Source organism: Enoplosus armatus, chromosome 23, assembly GCF_043641665.1.
Source record: "Enoplosus armatus isolate fEnoArm2 chromosome 23, fEnoArm2.hap1, whole genome shotgun sequence".
NCBI classification, from domain to species: Eukaryota; Metazoa; Chordata; class Actinopteri; order Centrarchiformes; family Enoplosidae; genus Enoplosus; species Enoplosus armatus.
The window spans coordinates 11,341,703-11,360,489 of NC_092202.1; the positions used below are offsets into that span (position 1 = coordinate 11,341,703).

The window sequence follows — 18,787 nt, forward strand, 5'->3', positions numbered from 1 at the left end:
TTTATCACAACATGACTCCTGGAAAACTCTCACCCGGTCTCATTTGGAGCAATAATGAGCCTGCAGCCGAGTCTGAAGTGATAAATGGAGTGAGCTGTGTTTGGGCTCGAGCACTGAGAGATGAATGGAGCGCTACAGCTGCCATGACTAGCTAAATATTACACACTGAAACGCACACAGATACACACACACACTAACTGAGCAGAAGGCTGGAATATGTTAGGAATGTGCTCTCAGAGATGACCGACCTTCACACGGGCACCGCGCCGTGCGCTCAGATACACAACTATGTGCAAAAAACACACGTTTCACTTCACATTAACACACTTTTCTGGTCACATGCTAACACATTTGCACTCGCCTTGAGTGAAGATTCGCCAGCGAAGAATTGCTCACGCCTCTGTGCCACATGCACCTAATGTGCGCCGATTTACAAGCCTTTTCCAACCACACACACACACACACACACACACACACACACACACACACACACACACACACTCATACACCCTGTCTTGCTCAACAGGTCAGGATGTTTCACAAGTTGGGACCTGCTTGTCGAGGATATGCCCGTCTGTGTGTTGCTGCTACTATGTGTGTGTTTTATATTACTAGCTAGTGAGAAAATGTTAACTGTCAAAGACACACACACACACACACACACACACACACAGACAGGCGGCAGACAAAGTTGTAGTCTCATTACTGTGGTCTCCAAGGAGTCACCATGGCAATGGCAGAATGAAACCATGGCCTGTGGGAGTGGAGGTGTGTGTGTGTGTGTGCACTTATGTCTATGTGTGTAAGTGTCCTACAGACCCAGAAGCGGTTTATTCCCCGAGGCAGTAAGTTATTCTCCATAGGCCAATCAGAGGACAAAGTTTGAGACAGAGTGTAATCCAATTGGTCCAACACTTCTGACCTTTTATGACTTGCGGCCAATCCCGGGGGAGCGGACAGCAAGCAGGGCGATGACATCACAGCTAGAGTTAAGTAATGAACGAAGAAATGTGGAAGACTTGAGTTTCAATACTTAATCCAAGGATAGTGACTTTGTGAGTTTGTCTTTGTTGTTATTTTTGGAGAGGAAATCTGGGTAGAACATGGATGAAACAAGGGCAGGGAGAGATCTGACAAACAGTCACATAAGAATAACAGGAAGAGAGACATACATAGTTGATGTCTTTTCATTAATGAAACATGTCAAATGTGTCCTAAAATTGCAATAGCAAAGCCTCACAGAGATGGAGAGACAGAAGAGGTGAGATGAGAGTCATAGATGAGGTAAAGCTTGGGGAATGAATGCAGGGCTAAACAAATATTTACAGTTCGTCCTCCTCTGTGTTTATGGCTGGATTTATGACCACACTTTCCTCCTCTTGGCCATCCCTCCCATTTTCCTATCTTGCTTCATCTTCACTTCTAGACCACAATATCCTGGCTTGCTGTTATGTTGAGCTATTTTCCTATCTTCTCTATGTGTGTGTGTTTTGCTTGTTTTGCGTGGGTGCGCATGCATACATGTGTGTGTGTATGTGCGTCCCAGCATCAGCATGCAAATCTACTCCAAAGATATGTCTTAGATATCCGTGAGTTTATGTGTGTGGAGTTCTCCAGGAGTTCTCTCTAAATATCAACCGTCTCTCTGTTTTCCACTGTCTCACACAAACACACACCGAGTTCACATGTCAGGGGTTGTGTTTTGTGTCTAGAGATGCAGGGGAGTCTGATAAAAGATAGAAGATAGAAGTGGATTTAATGGAAGGAGGAGAAAGGCTAGACCGAGCATAAGCTTTTAGCCTGAGGAATTCATTTCTACTCAGACCTTTATTCAAGTTTTTCTATTTCCCGCTGATCCAAAAACACACGTTGGTTCCTTCAGCATTTCTGCTTGCTGCCTCTTACGTAAATTGCAAACAGCAGTATATATGTACTGTATATATGTAATTATTTGAAGTTTGAACTGAAAGAAACAGCTACCAGCTCAAACTGTATTTCATGCAAATAGATTCAGAACAAGGCTAGCATATGCTAATTAGCACGTAACACAAACCTATGGCTGAAACTGATGGGAGTGTCTTTTGTTTTATAGGTATTTGGTCAACTTTTCAACTAATGATGGCGGTATATGGAAAGTGATTGTGATTCTTCCTGATGAACTTTGTGGCAAACCATCCAATAGTTATTGATACGATGATATGTTTCAGTGACATTGCCATCCCTGGAACAACACCACTAATGTGGCAAAAAATATGATGGCGTGCGTACCATCATTAAGGAGGAGATGAACCACTCTTCCCCCATACGTTCTCACTGTTTTCTCTTTCCCTGGTTTTCAACAGTGATACTGAATAATATACCAAAATGATATATTCATATGGGGGCCAAATACTGAAACTAATGTTGAATGTCTGTCCTGCACACACTCTTCTACTCATCAAGCGATTGACTGAGTGCTTGTGTCCACTGTCTTTTAGGAGGTGGAGATTCTGGACATGAGCACCATCAGGGACACCAGAACAGGAAAGTACGCCAAACAACCAAAGGTTGGTAATTCCTGTGTGTGTTTCTGTGTGTGTCAGAGAGAGAGAAAGAATCTGTCACCTCCTGCTGTTGATAACTTTGTCCTCTGAGCAGAAATGTGATGCTCAAGTGTGACTGTCACCAAAAGATGCGTGTCCACTGTGTATGTGTGCGTTTCCTCTCTCTCAGCTGATGGTGTAAAGGTGACAGAGTGCTAATGAGCCTGCTGACAGATGGACCGTCAGACAGGAAGTGATATAACCAGTGACTGTTGGCGAGGAAGTCATTGTGCAAGGGCGTAGATCTGGCAGACGGAGACACTAATAAATGTATTTGTGGTAAACAGTTCAGATGTGTTGACATAGTGCAGGCTTGTGGATCAAATTGGTGAAAATAAAAAACTGGTCAATAGGCTGGTCAGTATATAGCAGCAGTTATTACTTTACTTACAATCTGTAATTTAAGTAATGAACACTATGATTTGGTTCTGCTTTTTATCAGTATGTAAGATGCCTTCTGTGCAATGAAGCCTTTGTCATTATGCAACAAAAAGTGCATGTTCGGGTTATATTGTTGAGTTACAGCACGACATTTCGGGGCGTTGTGTAAAAAGTGAGTTTTATGTGGTAATGAAATAATCCTTTAAGGCTGCTGAGTAATGCCAAAATGTGGTGTTCGGAAAAGAAATGATAAAAAAAAAATCATCATATCAGAGTTAAGTGGTTTAAATCATCACTCATCACTAATGGTAGCTAGCTATACAGATAGTTCTCTGAGATTTCTGCCTCCACCCCAATACAACTGTGTATGAGTTGCTCATGGCATTGTTAGCAACTAGATGGAAAACATAGTGGAGCATTTAGCTGCTAAAGAGCCAGATGTTTCCCTCAGGAGTTGGTCGAGACCAGACCACAGCTAAAAGGAGAGTGAATTTTGCATTTGCGTTCATTAGGTGGACACAAACGCGAATCCAAATGAATGCTGATGTTGCTCTGTATGTGCTGTGTGTGTAATTAAGCATCGGTTTGTTAGTTCGCCGTATCAACTTTATAAGATGGTAATATATCAGTGTTGCATGTACAGCTTCTTGGCCAAGAGAAATCTGTTAATGCGGGTTTAAAAAGTTCAGCAGCATTTATATACAGAAGCAGTGTTCCTGTCACTCGGGAAAATCCACAGAACACACTGTCAGTTTTACGAGGACTATTTATTTGGTAGAAAGTACTTCAGAAGAAAACTGTTAATAGTGAGGCCTGTGGATTATCTTAAGTAACGCGGGCACTGTTTCTGAAAGTGTTTTGTTTTTCGTAATTTGGGTGAACGGATCCTTTAAACTCTCGCTGCTTAATGACACTTGATATTTTGTGTACTGCTTTGGCAGTACTTTTCTTGATAAACAGTCATCCAAGTTAATTTGTTTAATCGAAATGACAGAGAGAGACCCGATGGAGAGTGAGAGACGGAGAGAGTGCATAATTGATAGAGAGACACTGAGTGTTAGAGAGAGTTGGTGGTAGAGAAAGAGTGGTCTAAAAAGGAGGAAAGAGCCGTTTGGTTAATTAGATCAGAGTGCTGCACCACATGCATCACATTCACTGTTCTCAGGAGACGGGGAGATGGACAAGGAGCGGGAAGGTTGTAGAGTTCGTATGCACAAGTCAAACCAGTGTAGTGGTCAATATATTGCGTTTGTCATATTCACGTTCAATGCAATGAACGTCCTTCAGAATACATAGGTATAAAAGTGTGTGTTTGTGTGTGCAAGGACCCAAAGTTGCGGGAAGTGCTGGGCTTCGGTAAGAGTGACAGCGTCGAAGGGAAGATGGTCACCGTCGTCCATGGCAACGACCTCGTCAACACCTCTTTCCTCAACTTCCAAGCTATGCAGGAAGATACAGCCAAGGTAACCATGGAAACCGCCACCACCGTTGCGTAGCCTACTTACATTACTTGTGCTTGTATATAATATTCCTCCCTTTCATCTCTCCTTCCTTCCTTCCTCCTTATCCCCCTGTCTTTCTTTCCTCAGGCCATTTTGACTGATTACTCACTTTACGATGTTGACATAGAGGCACGTGCATGTGCGTGTTTAGGAGTTGTAAAGTGGGATTCTTTCCTCTGTGTGTGTGTTGTGTATTGTATATAGAAACTGTTTCACTTCAGAAACTTCAACATCAGACGAACCGTCAAACAACCTTTTATCATCTCGTTCTTTCCAGATTTGGACGGATGAGCTGTTCACTTTGGCCACAAACATACTTTCCCAGAATGCATCACGGAACACCTTCCTCCTCAAAGCGTAAGAAGTCGTGTGTGTCTTATCTTGACATGAAGCAACTGTAGATTTTAGGTCATTGTTTGTAAAGCCTCTCTCGCTCTCTGTTTCTCTCTCTCTGTTTCAGGCACACGAAGTTAAAGTTGCAGGTTAATCAGGATGGGAAGATTCCTGTGAAGAAGTGAGAAACGCACACATCGACCACTTTTTAAACTCTATACAGAATGTTAGACACCAGCGCCTCCACTTCTTCTTTCCTTTCCTCTTCTCTGTCTCTCTTCCACTTTCTCTCGTCTCTTCTCTGCTCGCTGTTGATGTTTGACCCCCTTTTGTTCAGCCCTGTCACTCATCTAAGTCAAATCCTTTCAGACTCTCCTGACAGTGTTTGATTTTTTTTTTATGTTGAGAACAATAAACTTTGAAGGGCAAATGGTTAGAAAAACGTTTCAAACTGTGACCGCTATCTCTCCAAACTCTCTTTCAGTATTCTCAAGATGTTTTCAGATAAAAAGAGAGTGGAGACGGCTCTGGAGCAGTGTGGCCTCGTCAATAACAGGGTAATCATCAAAAGCAATCATGGACCACAGGGCTGCTCAAGATATGTGTTTCTGTTGTATTGGTGGATACGTGATAATCGTTGCAACTCAGTCTCTCACCCTGGGGTGTTGCATACCATTCTTTGTATGCCTTTGCAATGTAAGGAAGGCAAAAAGAAAACGGCTGTAGGCCTATAGGAGAGTAGCCTTAAAGTATGACAGTTTACGTTTTAATTAACTGTCAACGAGAGTCACAAGTTTTTAAGTTTTAGGATTACACAAAGATATACTATGTTACTTGGTGAGCTTTAGAGGTGTAGAGAAGTAATGGATAACAGTTGAAATAGTTGGCTAAAAGTAATGGCTGAAGAGTCCAGCTTCTGCCACACCAAGTGGTTGTAGTAGTAGGAATGAAAACTGGACCAAACCAACCTGAACATTGGCAATTCAATTGTATGAAAAAACAATACCACTTACAGTAAATGTAAACGCATGCATTGCTCAGAGGGAAACTCTTTGCTGCTTGGACAGGCTGAATTTAATTTAATATTAGTTTAAACAAAAAAATCAGTTTGGAGTCACAGGACTTTACATTTGGCTTCCTAGAAAGAGTGCTTGTTGTTAAAGCACTAAAAGTCATGGCTTCATTCATTCTTTCAACCCTCAGAGTCCAATGAAAATATAAGTCATGTGCTTTGTATCTATTGTATTGTCATAATATTTGCTTGTGTGTGCAGTGTACCAGCGTGGTTTGGTAGGTGAAACAAGCTTCCTTGTGTGTTATTGGTCAGTGCAATCTTTCCTGAAAATCAGTTTGAGAGTCACAAGACATTTCTTTTTGAATAAGAGACCAGATTGTGCAAACTGCAGTGTCAGCGTTCCTCTTTGTATTGTTGTACTCTGGCGCCTCCTGCTGGTATAAGAGAAGAACACGCAAAGTAGGAAAAGGTAAAAGAGATGATCTGAGCCGCAACTGTCAGTGTCATCAAAGTCATTTGGTGCTTTAGAAAGCATATTTATCTCCGGCTTACAGAATATACAATACTCTATAGTTTAGTACACTTTTGTTTGTGAAAAACTTGAAAAGGGAGTAAGGAGGATGTCAGTGTGTAGCTGGCAGATGGCTTCTGAGAGGCTCACTGACTGGAAACAGGATCAAAGTGTCTCTTTCCTTCCTTATCTTTCTACACAATCCTCTCCGTTCTCTTTCAGTCAGAGGGACTCAAGCCGGATGATTTCACGTGGGAGGCCTTCCAGAAGTTTCTCGACAGCCTCTGTCTCCGGCCTGAGATACAAAGCATCTTTGAGGAAAGGTATGTGACACATATATAACACTTTCACAAACACATGCTGTGATTTTCCATAATGTTTATTCTCGTTTGCCAGAATAAGATTTCAACCCCCACCCTCGATCCTTTCGTAATGATCTAGTTATATTTGTAGGGTTCCTCGTAATGCTCACAACCTGTACCTCAGTGACACTTTTCTCTTTGCTCCAGTGGCTCCAAGAGGAAGCCGTTCATCTCTTTGGACCAGCTGATGGACTTCATCAACCGCAGGCAGCGGGACTCCCGACTGAACGAGGTGCTGTACCCCCCGCTGAAAAGAGAGCAGGTCCGACAGATCATGGAGAAATACGAGACCAACACCAGCCAGCTGGAGAGAGGTTAGTACCTTTTGAGTGTGTTTTTACTCACTCGTATTTTTTTATGTTTCTGTTTACATTTCAGGCATTTAGATTCTTCTAGCCAGAGCAGCTCAAAAGATGTGATCTTCGTTTCTGAGATCTCTCTGATAAAATAATGCAGCGAATATAAACCAGCCCTGCTTCTTTTGCCTTTCATGTGTTCCCACAAAGATCATCAAAGGAAGTGACCAGGACACACTGGCCTTTTTGAGCTGCTGAATCAGATAACCGCACTAAAAGAGAATCAAGACGAGTTGAAGAGTGTACATGCCGCTCTGTCTTCTTGCAGATTGTATCTTTTTGTCCCAAAGTAAAGTTCGTCAGCTGCAGCAGTAGTCAGATAAGGTTTATAGGTATGATTGATGATTCCCTGACTTTTATTGCAGCAAAGTGCAGCGCAGGTCATCCTCTTCTAAAATCTCTGGCCAATGCAGTGACTGAGTCACATCCCTTTTCCTTCCCTTAAATCATCCAGAATGTGGGAATCATTCGCAGATTTGATGAAATGTCCTCCACATGTTTTGCTGTGGTCATCGGTGGATAAAGTGTACTAAAGCTGGGGAACAAAAAAACAGAGCTTTGGCTGAGCATAAGCCGCTCTGCTAGGACACTGTTAAGCCAAAACCTGTAAGATGATCCGCTATCCAGCCCACAGTGTTCAGAACTAACCTGGAGCTCCCTCTGTCCTAAAACACGAGCCTTTTGCTCTTTAGGGTCAGTTCACTGCCAGAGCAGATGACGTCAGTTTAGTATAGTGACTCCCTGTCCTTGCCCTTCAAATCAAATCAGTTATTCTGATTGTCATGAGCAGGTGGATGCTGGTCCAAAAAACAAGTTTGACTGGTTTATAGTCGGTAAACACAAAACTCTCTCTCTCTCTCCTGCAGACCAGATCAGTTTGCAGGCTTTCACTCGGTATCTGGGAGGAGAGGAAAACAGCATCGTACCTCCTGAGAGGCTGGACATCATCGACGACATGAACCAACCGCTGTCTCACTACTTCATCAACTCCTCACACAACACATACCTCACGGGTAAAGAACACACTGGCAGAGCCACACATGCCTCAGATTTAACATGCATACCAGATTAATGCCTCGTTTTAATACCTAGCTTCATAGCTCATCTTTTGAACTCCACCGCCCCCCCCCTCCCCCCTCCCTTTGTCTGCGTGCCTGCAGTGGGTCAGCTGACCGGCCTGTCGTCGGTGGAGATGTACAGGCAGGTGCTGCTGACCGGCTGCCGCTGTGTAGAGCTGGACTGCTGGAAGGGCCGGCCGCAAGACGAGGAGCCCTACATCACGCACGGGTTCACCATGACCACTGAGATCCCCTTTAAGGTGGTAGCCGCTGCTTTTTGGCATTCACATGTTATTTTGTCATGCATTCAAATGACCCAGGATTGTTCCATTGAAGCTTTAATTGTGACACCCTGGTTGGGTTGAGTTTGTGTAAGTTATTGCTCTCATAACTGTACAGCATTTTTTTTTTTACAAGGCTATAAAATAAGCTTTTTCCCCTCACATAAATGTCTGTTAAAGTACTATATTAAAGTGATTCAATAAAGCCACAATTCCTGAAAGTTTTTACATCTGCACACAGGAAGTACCATATGTTTATGCTTATGGAGGCATTAAGATTTAAGCGGTCCACTTACTAGATTTACTTCATAGTTTATTGAATTTTACGTACATGTTATAAAGCACTACAAGCTGAGATGATTAAGGAAACGATGTGTGGACCTCTTAACCTTTGTGGCAGCTGCCTCCATATTCAGCATCTCTGAATCCACTGCACAGAAACAGCTGGAACAAACAGAAGCAAGCAGTTTCCACAGTCCGCTGATGTTCGGTGTCGTTATTATTGTGACAGTGAGTGGTGGCAGTGCCCTCACCTGTTAACTGAAGCCAAAATCTGTTGAGTAGTTTGGGCTTTTATTAAAATAATTACCCTCTGCCACCAAAAAGCTCCCCTTTGCTTTATGACCGTGTGAACCAGGGAAAGTTCTGCTGTGTGATTTATAAGATACAGGTTTTGTATATTTTGGTTATGAACACGTCTAACAATCTGAGGAAGTGTTTATTTTACCATGTGCTTAGAGACTTTATTCAGTGGAGCTCCTTTTAATGTTCCCATTCTTTCCCCGACTCTAGGAGGTGATTGAGGCGATAGCAGAGAGTGCTTTCAAGACCTCACCGTACCCCGTCATCCTGTCCTTTGAAAACCACGTGGATTCGTAAGTTGTTTCAGTTGGCATGAGTGTGCTTGTCAGTATGTGGATTAAGATCATCTACTTGGTCTCAGGCTGTATGTATCTGGATTCATTGATCTAGTCTTTTTTTTGCAGTTTAGTCGGATGTGTTGTTAACCAGACCAGATGTAAAATTCAAGGCTTTTTCTTGAAATATTTGATCTAAAACGCGATTAAAGGCATGCTGGGTTTTAATTAAAGGGGCCCTGTTCTGCAGGTTAAAGCAAAGCAGGAACTAACCTGTGTCTCGTGTTCTGTCAGGGCCAAGCAGCAGGCCAAAATGGCAGAGTACTGCAGGACCATCTTTGGAGACGCCCTGCTCATTGATCCACTGGAGAAATATCCGGTAAGACTGATCTCCAGTCAGTTAACTTTCAAAATAGAGTACTTTTTTAACATATATGTATTTATATATATGGTCTGTTTTTAGTCTGTTACCTCACAGTCGTGCAGCTTGTGTTGTGCACATCAGCTCATGATCTTGATCTCGACTATGACCCAAAGTGTCATAGCACCAGACTTGATTAAACAGACATTTTGTGCCATTATTTTAATATTGATAATATTAATAATTTCATAGTCTTCTATTCTTGCTGCATTATTCTGTTTTTTAATGTAATTATTGTCACATTTTGACTGAGTTCTCCATGGTGTCGTCCATGTGGCTTTAGCTGGAACCCGGTCAGCCCCTCCCCTCACCGCAGGAGATGCTGGGGAAGATTCTCATTAAAAACAAGAAGAAGCACCACCACCACCGACCCTCCAGTGGTGGCAGCATACGACGCAGAGAGCTGGGGGAGCAGTCGTCACCCCACAACGGTGAGCGCAGACGCACTTGTGTCTCTGCGGGGGCATGTAGGGCTGAGAATCTGTTGGTTTGGAGGAATGAAAACCTGTGTAGTCGTAGGCCAAGATGCCACATGGCTGACAGCTACATCAGGTCTGGCACACACAAGCTTAAAGTGAGATGGCTGTACATACATGTGCAAAAATATCAAGGTACCAAATTAAAGCTGGTCGTTTGCTGTTGCCTGTGTAGACTGTCCTCTGAATGACAGTGAGGGAAGTCAGCTCCTGTCCAACGGGGAGGAGAAGCTGGCTGAGCGGATGGCCAAAGACTCTGAGCCTCGCAAGTCCATAGGTGGGTTGAAGAAGAGTTGAGTGAATGATTATAAAGGGAGCCACCGTGGTGTACTTTTTGCATAAGGTGTTTTTATTACATCCCACCAGGAGGTGAAGGAGAGAGCGAGGAAGAGGAGGAGGACGAACCGGCGACGGAGCTGAAAAAGCCGAACTCTGATGAGGTAAGAGCCGTCAGGAACAGGGCTGACTGGTGTGTTTGACTGGCTGATGGGCCGATTGATGGATTTGCACTATCTGCCTCCCTCAGGGTACCGCCAGCAGTGAGGTGAACGCCACAGAGGAGATGTCGACGCTCGTCAACTACATAGAACCTGTCAAATTCAAGAGTTTCGAGGTGGCGAACAGTAAGTGTGTGTGTGAGAGTGATAGAGAGAGAGGCCGTGACTTTGTGCACAGGGAAGATATGGAGTGTGTGTGTGTGTGTGTGTGTGTGTGTGTGTGTGTGTGTGTGTGTGTGTGGAGGGGGTGGACGGGCCTCGTTAGTTGTAAGCACCTCTCCCATGTAGCTCATTAGGCAGACAGGCCGGCTGTGTGGTTAATGATCAGTCGTGTCATACAGACATGTCACGCAAAGATTATCTTAATCAATTAGTGTACCCGTGTCGATTTAAAAAATTCTTCGTCATCGTCAAGTTCTTTTCTCTTTTTTTCACTCGCTTTTTGTCCACCAGAGAGGAGGAAGTACTTTGAAATGTCGTCGTTCGTGGAAACGAAAGGCATGGACACCCTGAAGAGCTCCCCCATCGAGTTTGTCGAGTATCCTTTCCTCTCGATATCCCTTGAGATCTTCTTTTGAGGAATACAGTGTGTGTGTGTGTGTGTGTGTGTGTGTGTGTTTGTGTGTGTGTGTGTGCGTGCATCATCTTTGGTGTGTTCAAATGCCTCTTTTGTGCCTTAAAAACTGAAACAATATTGCCTTGTCTTTGCCTTTTATCTGCTGCAATTTACAACATGTTGCAAGTGGTGGGTGCACACCAATGCCACATATGCAGTGTTTGGCTCTTAACAGCACTCCTCCAGGTACAATAAAAACCAGCTGAGCCGAATCTACCCCAAAGGAACAAGGGTGGACAGCTCCAACTACATGCCTCAGCTCTTCTGGAACGTCGGCTGCCAGATGGTGGCGCTAAACTTCCAGACCCTGGGTAAGTCCTGTTACCTCAGCTTAAGGTGGCCGAACTTGGGCATGAAAACCTATGAAGTACATAGTATCCACACAGCCTTTATAACTCTTAAATAATTAATTTAAGGCTTTAAGAGGTATACATTTCCACTCTCAGAGCATTTCCAAGTTTAATAGGACATTATACTAAACACGTCTTTGTTGGGATACATTTCAATACATACAATACTGCTAATTTATCATTTTTTGAACAATCTCATGTAAAATAGGCCTGTTTTGCCAATTTTCTGTTTCCTTATTTTCATTTTTAAATTGCATTTCAATTTTTTTTAGTTTGGTTTTTGATTTAATTCCCAGAAACACGAATAAGGTCTTTAAAAATGTAAAGTTTTGCTTTCTGTAGCTGGCAGATACTGTGGTATAGATGATGATTTAAAGAGTCTCCTCAGCCTTATAAATAATTCAAGACACCGGGAGGTCGAGTTACTGTAAAGCATCTCTGTCTTCATCCCTCTGAATCCCTCTCTTCCCATATTTTCTGGCTCCTTCTCATCCCTCTTCCCCTCCTTCCCTTCCTCATCTCCCCATTCCTTTCTACCAGACCTTCCCATGCAGCTGAACATGGGTGTGTTTGAGTACAACGGTGGCAGCGGCTACCTGCTGAAACCTGAGTTCATGAGAAGGACGGACAAACACTTTGACCCTTTTACAGAAAACATAGTGGATGGGATAGTCGCCAACACTGTCAAAATTAGGGTAAGGACAAAGCGTGTCATCATTTGGACATTACATTTCTTTGTAAGAGTTACAAACATGTATAATTTAACATCCACCAGGTAATCTCAGGACAGTTCCTGACGGACAAAAAGGTGGGCGTGTACGTGGAAGTGGACATATTTGGACTTCCTGCTGATACAAAGAGGAAGTACAGAACCAAAACATCCAATGGGAACTCGCTGGACCCCGTGTGGGATGATGAAATGTTTGTGTTCAATAAGGTAACTCATGGACACATACCGGTCAAATCTTACCCTCACCCTGCATTGTCTGTCCTCTTACATGCTCTCTAAACTTCTGCTGTGGCATGCACACCCGTCTCTCTGCAGGTGGTCCTCCCTACGCTGGCCTCTCTGAGGATAGCGGTGTTTGAAGAGAACGGAAAATTTGTTGGACACCGGATCCTCCCTGTGTCAGCCATTAGACCTGGTCAGTACACACACACACACACACACACACACACACACATTACACACATTACACACTCGTAATGTCAAGCATTTAGAGAAGTCCAGTAGTAACCAAAGTCCTCCACTGATGACCTGTATGTCTGCATTCAGTGGAAATCTCTTCATTTACATGCTGCTGTAGCTTTTTACTGTCCAGCACCAAACGACAGTAGTCATTTATTTGTTTATTTATTTATTTATTTATTTATTCATTCCCTTCTTCCTCCTTCTAGGCTACCACTACATCAACCTGAAGAATGAGCTAAACCAGCCCCTCCTGCTGCCCTCTCTGCTGGTCTACACTGAAGCTCAGGACTACATCCCTAATGAGCACCAGGGTAAGAACTCCACATTAACAACAGCACTTTGCAGCTTTCTACCACACAACCCACACGAGCCACTTGACTTATTTCAAACACTTTGGGAAATACCATTTACTTTTGGCAATCTATTTCAACTGTTTAACAAATGTCATTGTAAGGCCGTGGTCTCAGCCATGTAAAAAAACATAAAGTGCACCAAACAGCTCTGTCACTGGTCCAGAATATTTGAACTTGTGGACATGTGTGACATTAAGGCACTCTTTGTCCTGCTTTTGTGTATTCTCAGAGTATGCAGAGGCTCTGACCAACCCCATTAAGCACATCAGTCAGTTGCACAAGAGGGAGACACAGCTGGCTGTTCTCATAGAGGACAACAGTGAGGTAAGACACATCTGCGTGTTGAATGAAATGAAACAGACAACTAAAAAGAAAGAAATCTTGTTGCTTAGGTAGGGAGGTCATAACGTGTGTGTGTGTGTGTGTGTGTGTGTGTGTGTGTGTGTGTGTGTGTGTGTGTGTGTGTGTGTGTGTGTGTGTGTGGATGTGGATGTAAAGAAGGCCTACATACAGATTCTGGACTCTCAATCACTCAAATTCATCTCTCTGTTGCGTTTTTGTCCAGCATGTCCCCAACCAGCCCAAAGAGGGAGAGACCAAGAAGGAGTGTGAAGCCATTCCGGGATGTCGACTCCCCTCCCCCTTCCACGCCTTCCCCCCCTGCTCATTGGATGAAGCCCCTGACATCATCAAATTACCTGCACCTGGTAGAGACATCCACAAACAATACACAGCCACAAATGTTGTTTACATGTAACACGTGAAAATTTAATTTATCTGCATTTACCCGCACTTGTTATCCTAAATGAATATGTAATGACACTTTAAAGCCACTAGAGGCGCCATTTGGTCTCCTCTCTGAGCATTTCCCAGCGCTAAGATCGGATTGAAAGAGCTATGTGTAATGTTCCAGAAAACAAAAAAACTGGTAGTAGATTATCACCAGAATTTATGATCTTTTTCCATGAAAGGATGTTATGCTAATGTAGCGTACATTAGTTTGACATCACTTGATGATCAATGATGCGTAAGATGCTAGGTGTAATCCATCGTAAAATGTAACCAGCTTGGTTATGGAGCAGGTTTAACAGTCAAAACGTTGTTCCATTGTATCAGTCTGCCTCCCTCCTATGTATATTTGTATTGGCCTGTTATTATATGCTAATGTTAGCTAATGTAATATGTCCGTGTGTGTCTTCAATGCACAAATATCCACTATAATCTATTTACATGATCTTTTCACTCGTCATCTCCCAAAATGTTGTTTGCGGTGGGCACAATGAGTGTTCTGCTGTTTGTGTCTGGTTCATTTCCCATCATCCATCTCACACATACTGTCTGTGTGCTTCTCCTCCTGTATTTCTTTGTGTGTGTGTGTGTGTGCGTGTGTGTTTGTGTGTGTAGCACAAAGTCCGAAGGAGGACCTCATAGCCACTGTCTTGGCAGGTAAGGTCATTCCAGCGCATTCATTTCCACACAGAAATGAGTGAAATCATTTGTGTGTCACATAGAGCTGCAAGTAGGATATATATATATTTGATTTTGTCAGCAAGTTACACAGGTACTTTACGATGGCGATTGTCCATAATTCTTTGTCTGTCTGTCTGTCAGACGTCCAGGCCCAGTCTATAGAGGAGTTGAAGCAGCAGAAGGGATATTTGAAGCTGCTAAAGAAACACAGCAAAGAAGTCAAAGAGATGCACAAGAAACACCTTAAGAAGGTACACACACCGACAGATGCCTGAAACAATGGAAACACTCATATTTAGATCCATATGTATTTCATTTTTCACTCCACATGATGAAAAGACTACGTTGGCAACGGATGCGCTTCCTTTTTCCTGTGTGCTGCGAAACAAATGAGTTATTGTGTGTGTGTGTGTGTGTGTGTGTTTGTAGGTGTGGAATCTGAGTAAGGAGCAGAAGAGTCGGAATAGCCAGATTCAATCTGACACCCAGAGGAGACGCAGTCAGATGGAGAAACATCTCAAACGTAGCATCAAGAAAAAGTAAGAATGATGGATGAATTTAGGGGTTGTATGAAGGGAGAACAGTGAAGATCTAAAGAAGTTCCAGGAAATGAGGGGGGGGGGGGGCAGAAAAGATCTGATAAAATATGTGGGTAGATTGATGATGCCAGGATAGATAGATGGAAATAAGTGAGTTAATGGGTGGAAGATGGATGTGGGGGTGGGGGTGAAAGACTTAAGAAGAAGAAAAAGCAGAGGATGAAGGGAGAGAAGGTCTCTGTTTTGCTTAAACTTGCACATCTGGTTGCAGCTAACTAAACCTGACCTGTGTGTGTGTGTGTGTGTGTGTGTGTGTGTGTGTGTGTGTGTGTGTGTGTGTGTGTGCGTGTACGTGTGTGTGTTCAGCGAGCCCCAGGAGCCAGCGCAGCGTGAGCTGACGGCGTTGGATCAGGAGATTGAGAAGGAGACGGTCAAGTTGAGAGAATGGCAGATGCAAGAACTGCTGAAGCTCCGACAGAAACTTCACTCGGTGGAGAGAGAGAAGCGAAAAGTACACCTGCAAGAGGTAATGACACACACAAAGACACAAACACACACACACACTTGTGAAAAGCATCAATGCACATCTCGGCGCGCGCATGCATACTCAAGGTGACACATAATAACACTGTACCCCTCCTGTGAATTCTTAAATACACTCGCTCGCACACGGTGTTCATCATCAGCCGACCTCTAAGGAACTTTGTGGCACTTCGGTACATCTGCACAGTGATTCGCTGACAGGTCGTCGTCTGCTGCCGTGTGTTTTTAGGACTTCCAGAAGTTAAAGGAGACGGCCCATGAATGCCAAGCAGCCCAGCTGAAGAAGCTGAGGGAGACGTGCGAGAAGTAAGCACGGCCGTTTCACCTTTCACAGCCGGATAAAAAAAAAAGTTGACTTTCTGCTTTTAGTTATTATTATGGTATAATTAAGCCTTAGTTTTCGGCGTAATGCCATCGTGTTGTATTGATTTTAAAGTGGCCCTTTTTACACGTGTTGGATTCACCACAAGCATCTAACTTTCACAAAAAGGTCATATGATATTATGTCATAAACTTGCTGTTTGTCTTTGTGCGATGTAATGTCTGTATGTCATTGTACCTGCAGGGAGAAGAAAGAGCTCCAGAAGATCCTGGACAGGAAGCGACAAAACAGCATCAGCGAAGCCAAGAGCCGCGACAAAGACAAGGCCGAAACGTAATAAACTTGTCTCTGTCCTTTGTCCGGAAATAGAGATGTTGGATTGGATATTTGGGCAGTCAGACCTTTTCTTGATTCACTTTTGTCTTTCATCCTTTTTGTCTCTCTGTAGGGAACTGAATGAGATCAACAGGAAACATATTCAAGACTCTGTTGCTTTAATCCGCGGGGTAAGTGCCCACTCCGGCACGCACACACACTCTTATCACCTGCAGCCCTTGAGAATGGCGAGTTGCCTACTTTATAGTGCATTTTTCTGCCATTGTCATCAACTTTACTCCACTCTCTCACACATTATCTTCTTTTCCCTTCCTCCCTTACCTTTTTGCCTCCTAATCCATGTTGCCATCCTTCCTTCCCTCATCCTTGATATTTTCTTTTATTACCTTTTTTTTTCTCCTAAAATCTTAATCTCTCCCCTCTTACACACTCCTTTTCATCCTGTATCTCCCTTCTATATCTCATCCTACTTCCCCTTTTCCCACTTGACACCTCTCAAATCTTCCTCCCATTGTCCCTTTCCTTCCTTCCTCCCTTCCTAAATCTTCCTCCCTTCTTCTTTCCTCACACCCCAGCTGGAGGAGGCTCAGACCAGGAGACAGGACAAGCTGATGCTGAAGCAGCGGGAGGTGCTGCAGCACATAGACGAGGAACTTCCACTGGTGAGCGGAAACACAGAGCCTCACACACATTGAAGTGCTGTCATTTAACTCGAGTTGAAGCTAGCTGGAGCTAAAGCTAAAACTAAATTTAGTTCATGATTTTTAAAATAGTCAGCCTAAAAAGGTATAAAATAAAAACATTACAACCTGTTTTTGCTATTTGCCAGCCAGCCTAAACCCTTTTCTTCTCAGTTTCACTTCTATAGTTAAGTGCTGTATGCTTTCGCAGGACAGCAGTGTTCTTGTATATCTGTGGTACTGCTCCAAAAGAATAAAAAAAAAACAACGAAATCTCCAGAATGTGAAGTCTTGAGGATTTTACATGACAATATCTACGTTACGATATTTTGGAAAATAAGCTTTTTCGCTTTCTTCCTCACAGTGAGATGAGAGGATTGATACCACTCTAAACTAAGGAGTCGGACGCGGTTCGCCCTGCTTCCAGGCTTTATGCTAAGCTAAGCTAAGCTAATCACCTCCTGGTTCTAATTACACACTCAACATACAGACTATGAGAGTAGTATCAATCTTTTCATCTAACGTTCGGCAAGAAAGCAAAAGTCAAACTATTACTTTAACACTTGAACATGTTTTAATATTTTCTTGGCGTTTCTTGTCCAGCTCAAGTCTCAGCTGGAGGGGGAACTGGACGAGGAGTATCAGCAACTACCGGAGGAAATCTGCCAGCACCTTCATTTGGAGCTCCAGAACAAAGGTCTCCGAAAAGACGCCCTGTTTTCGCCCTTGTCCAATCACAGCAGCCCCTGCCCCAGCTCCGGCTCGGGCCCGCCCTCCAACTGCTCCACGCCCTCTTACCCGTCAACGCCCAATCGGAGCAGCTGGAACAGGAGCATGGACAATAGCACTGCCTCATTGGCCGATTCCACTTCCTCGTCCACCACTCCCGTCCTGTCAGAGGCGGAGATGTCGTTCAGTTAAAATTATTACTTGTAAAAAGGAAAATACATACATTCAACTGGGGTCTATAATGATTATAATGTGGGATAGTAATGATATTAATTATTGACTAATTTTATTCCTTTTTTTATTACAGACTGTTTTGTTCTTGTCTACAGAGGTATATTATTTTTTATTTTGCTGTTTTTGTCAGATGACACATCATGCCTTTTGTTGGAAGATTTCATAAGAATCATAATCAAACTTTTTATTTTTTACATTTTCTTGTCTCTATGTCTTGCTTTTAATGTCAAATCCTTTCATACTTTTCTTTGCATCATTTCCATTTGTGTCTGGTCAGTAAGCTTTGCTATGGCTTTACAGCACCACGAGCTTTATGTTCACACTGTTTTTGCAAAAAGCTCTCTGTTTAACAGCTTTAACGTCTTTTTCGACACTTTTTCAAAAGCTTAAACTGTTGAGAGAGGAACAGGGTTAGAAAACAGGGGAGTTTCAGGGAAACTTTGTAATGTACGTATAGTTGGCCCAAGCAATTACCATAGCAAAAGTAATTCTCACATGAGTTTTGATATTTTCTTTGTAGCAACTCTTGATTGCTTCTTAATGGCGTCATGTCCTACGAATAGATGAGGAACTTATTTAAAACGCAGCCTATGGAGGTGTCTTAGTGCTGCAAATAAATGTCAAAAACACAAATTTTCCACTTCTTCAAGTAAAAATGTTCAGGGTTAAAGAAATATTTTCCAGAATTGATTATCAATTTTTATCCTGACTTTTAAAGGCTTAAAATTTAAGTTTGAAAGCTTAAGTTTTAGCTGTAATGGCAGTAGCTGACCAGCAAGCGGCGCTGTAGC

The 18,787-nt window shown here is 43.1% G+C and overlaps 1 protein-coding gene across 1 annotated transcript in view; it reads left to right on the forward strand.

The window, feature by feature from the left end:
- Nucleotides 1-18,085, forward strand: part of plcb3 (phospholipase C, beta 3 (phosphatidylinositol-specific)) — a 39,663-nt gene extending 21,578 nt beyond the window's left edge. Inside the window, exons 3-34 of the mRNA XM_070930287.1 lie at nucleotides 2,478-2,546; nucleotides 4,289-4,426; nucleotides 4,743-4,822; nucleotides 4,926-4,979; nucleotides 5,283-5,355; nucleotides 6,547-6,647; nucleotides 6,834-7,000; nucleotides 7,909-8,055; nucleotides 8,203-8,360; nucleotides 9,174-9,256; nucleotides 9,533-9,617; nucleotides 9,943-10,090; nucleotides 10,311-10,412; nucleotides 10,502-10,575; nucleotides 10,662-10,758; nucleotides 11,086-11,170; nucleotides 11,435-11,559; nucleotides 12,139-12,293; nucleotides 12,374-12,535; nucleotides 12,644-12,743; nucleotides 12,997-13,101; nucleotides 13,373-13,467; nucleotides 13,709-13,850; nucleotides 14,548-14,589; nucleotides 14,755-14,864; nucleotides 15,043-15,152; nucleotides 15,519-15,678; nucleotides 15,925-16,001; nucleotides 16,261-16,350; nucleotides 16,466-16,523; nucleotides 16,929-17,015; nucleotides 17,637-18,085. Coding sequence (XP_070786388.1) covers nucleotides 2,478-2,546; nucleotides 4,289-4,426; nucleotides 4,743-4,822; nucleotides 4,926-4,979; nucleotides 5,283-5,355; nucleotides 6,547-6,647; nucleotides 6,834-7,000; nucleotides 7,909-8,055; nucleotides 8,203-8,360; nucleotides 9,174-9,256; nucleotides 9,533-9,617; nucleotides 9,943-10,090; nucleotides 10,311-10,412; nucleotides 10,502-10,575; nucleotides 10,662-10,758; nucleotides 11,086-11,170; nucleotides 11,435-11,559; nucleotides 12,139-12,293; nucleotides 12,374-12,535; nucleotides 12,644-12,743; nucleotides 12,997-13,101; nucleotides 13,373-13,467; nucleotides 13,709-13,850; nucleotides 14,548-14,589; nucleotides 14,755-14,864; nucleotides 15,043-15,152; nucleotides 15,519-15,678; nucleotides 15,925-16,001; nucleotides 16,261-16,350; nucleotides 16,466-16,523; nucleotides 16,929-17,015; nucleotides 17,637-17,954 — 3,597 coding nt within the window. The 3' untranslated portion in view covers nucleotides 17,955-18,085. The remainder of the gene's footprint in view (nucleotides 1-2,477; nucleotides 2,547-4,288; nucleotides 4,427-4,742; nucleotides 4,823-4,925; nucleotides 4,980-5,282; nucleotides 5,356-6,546; nucleotides 6,648-6,833; nucleotides 7,001-7,908; nucleotides 8,056-8,202; nucleotides 8,361-9,173; nucleotides 9,257-9,532; nucleotides 9,618-9,942; nucleotides 10,091-10,310; nucleotides 10,413-10,501; nucleotides 10,576-10,661; nucleotides 10,759-11,085; nucleotides 11,171-11,434; nucleotides 11,560-12,138; nucleotides 12,294-12,373; nucleotides 12,536-12,643; nucleotides 12,744-12,996; nucleotides 13,102-13,372; nucleotides 13,468-13,708; nucleotides 13,851-14,547; nucleotides 14,590-14,754; nucleotides 14,865-15,042; nucleotides 15,153-15,518; nucleotides 15,679-15,924; nucleotides 16,002-16,260; nucleotides 16,351-16,465; nucleotides 16,524-16,928; nucleotides 17,016-17,636) is intronic.
- The last annotated feature ends 702 nt before the right edge of the window (nucleotides 18,086-18,787 follow it).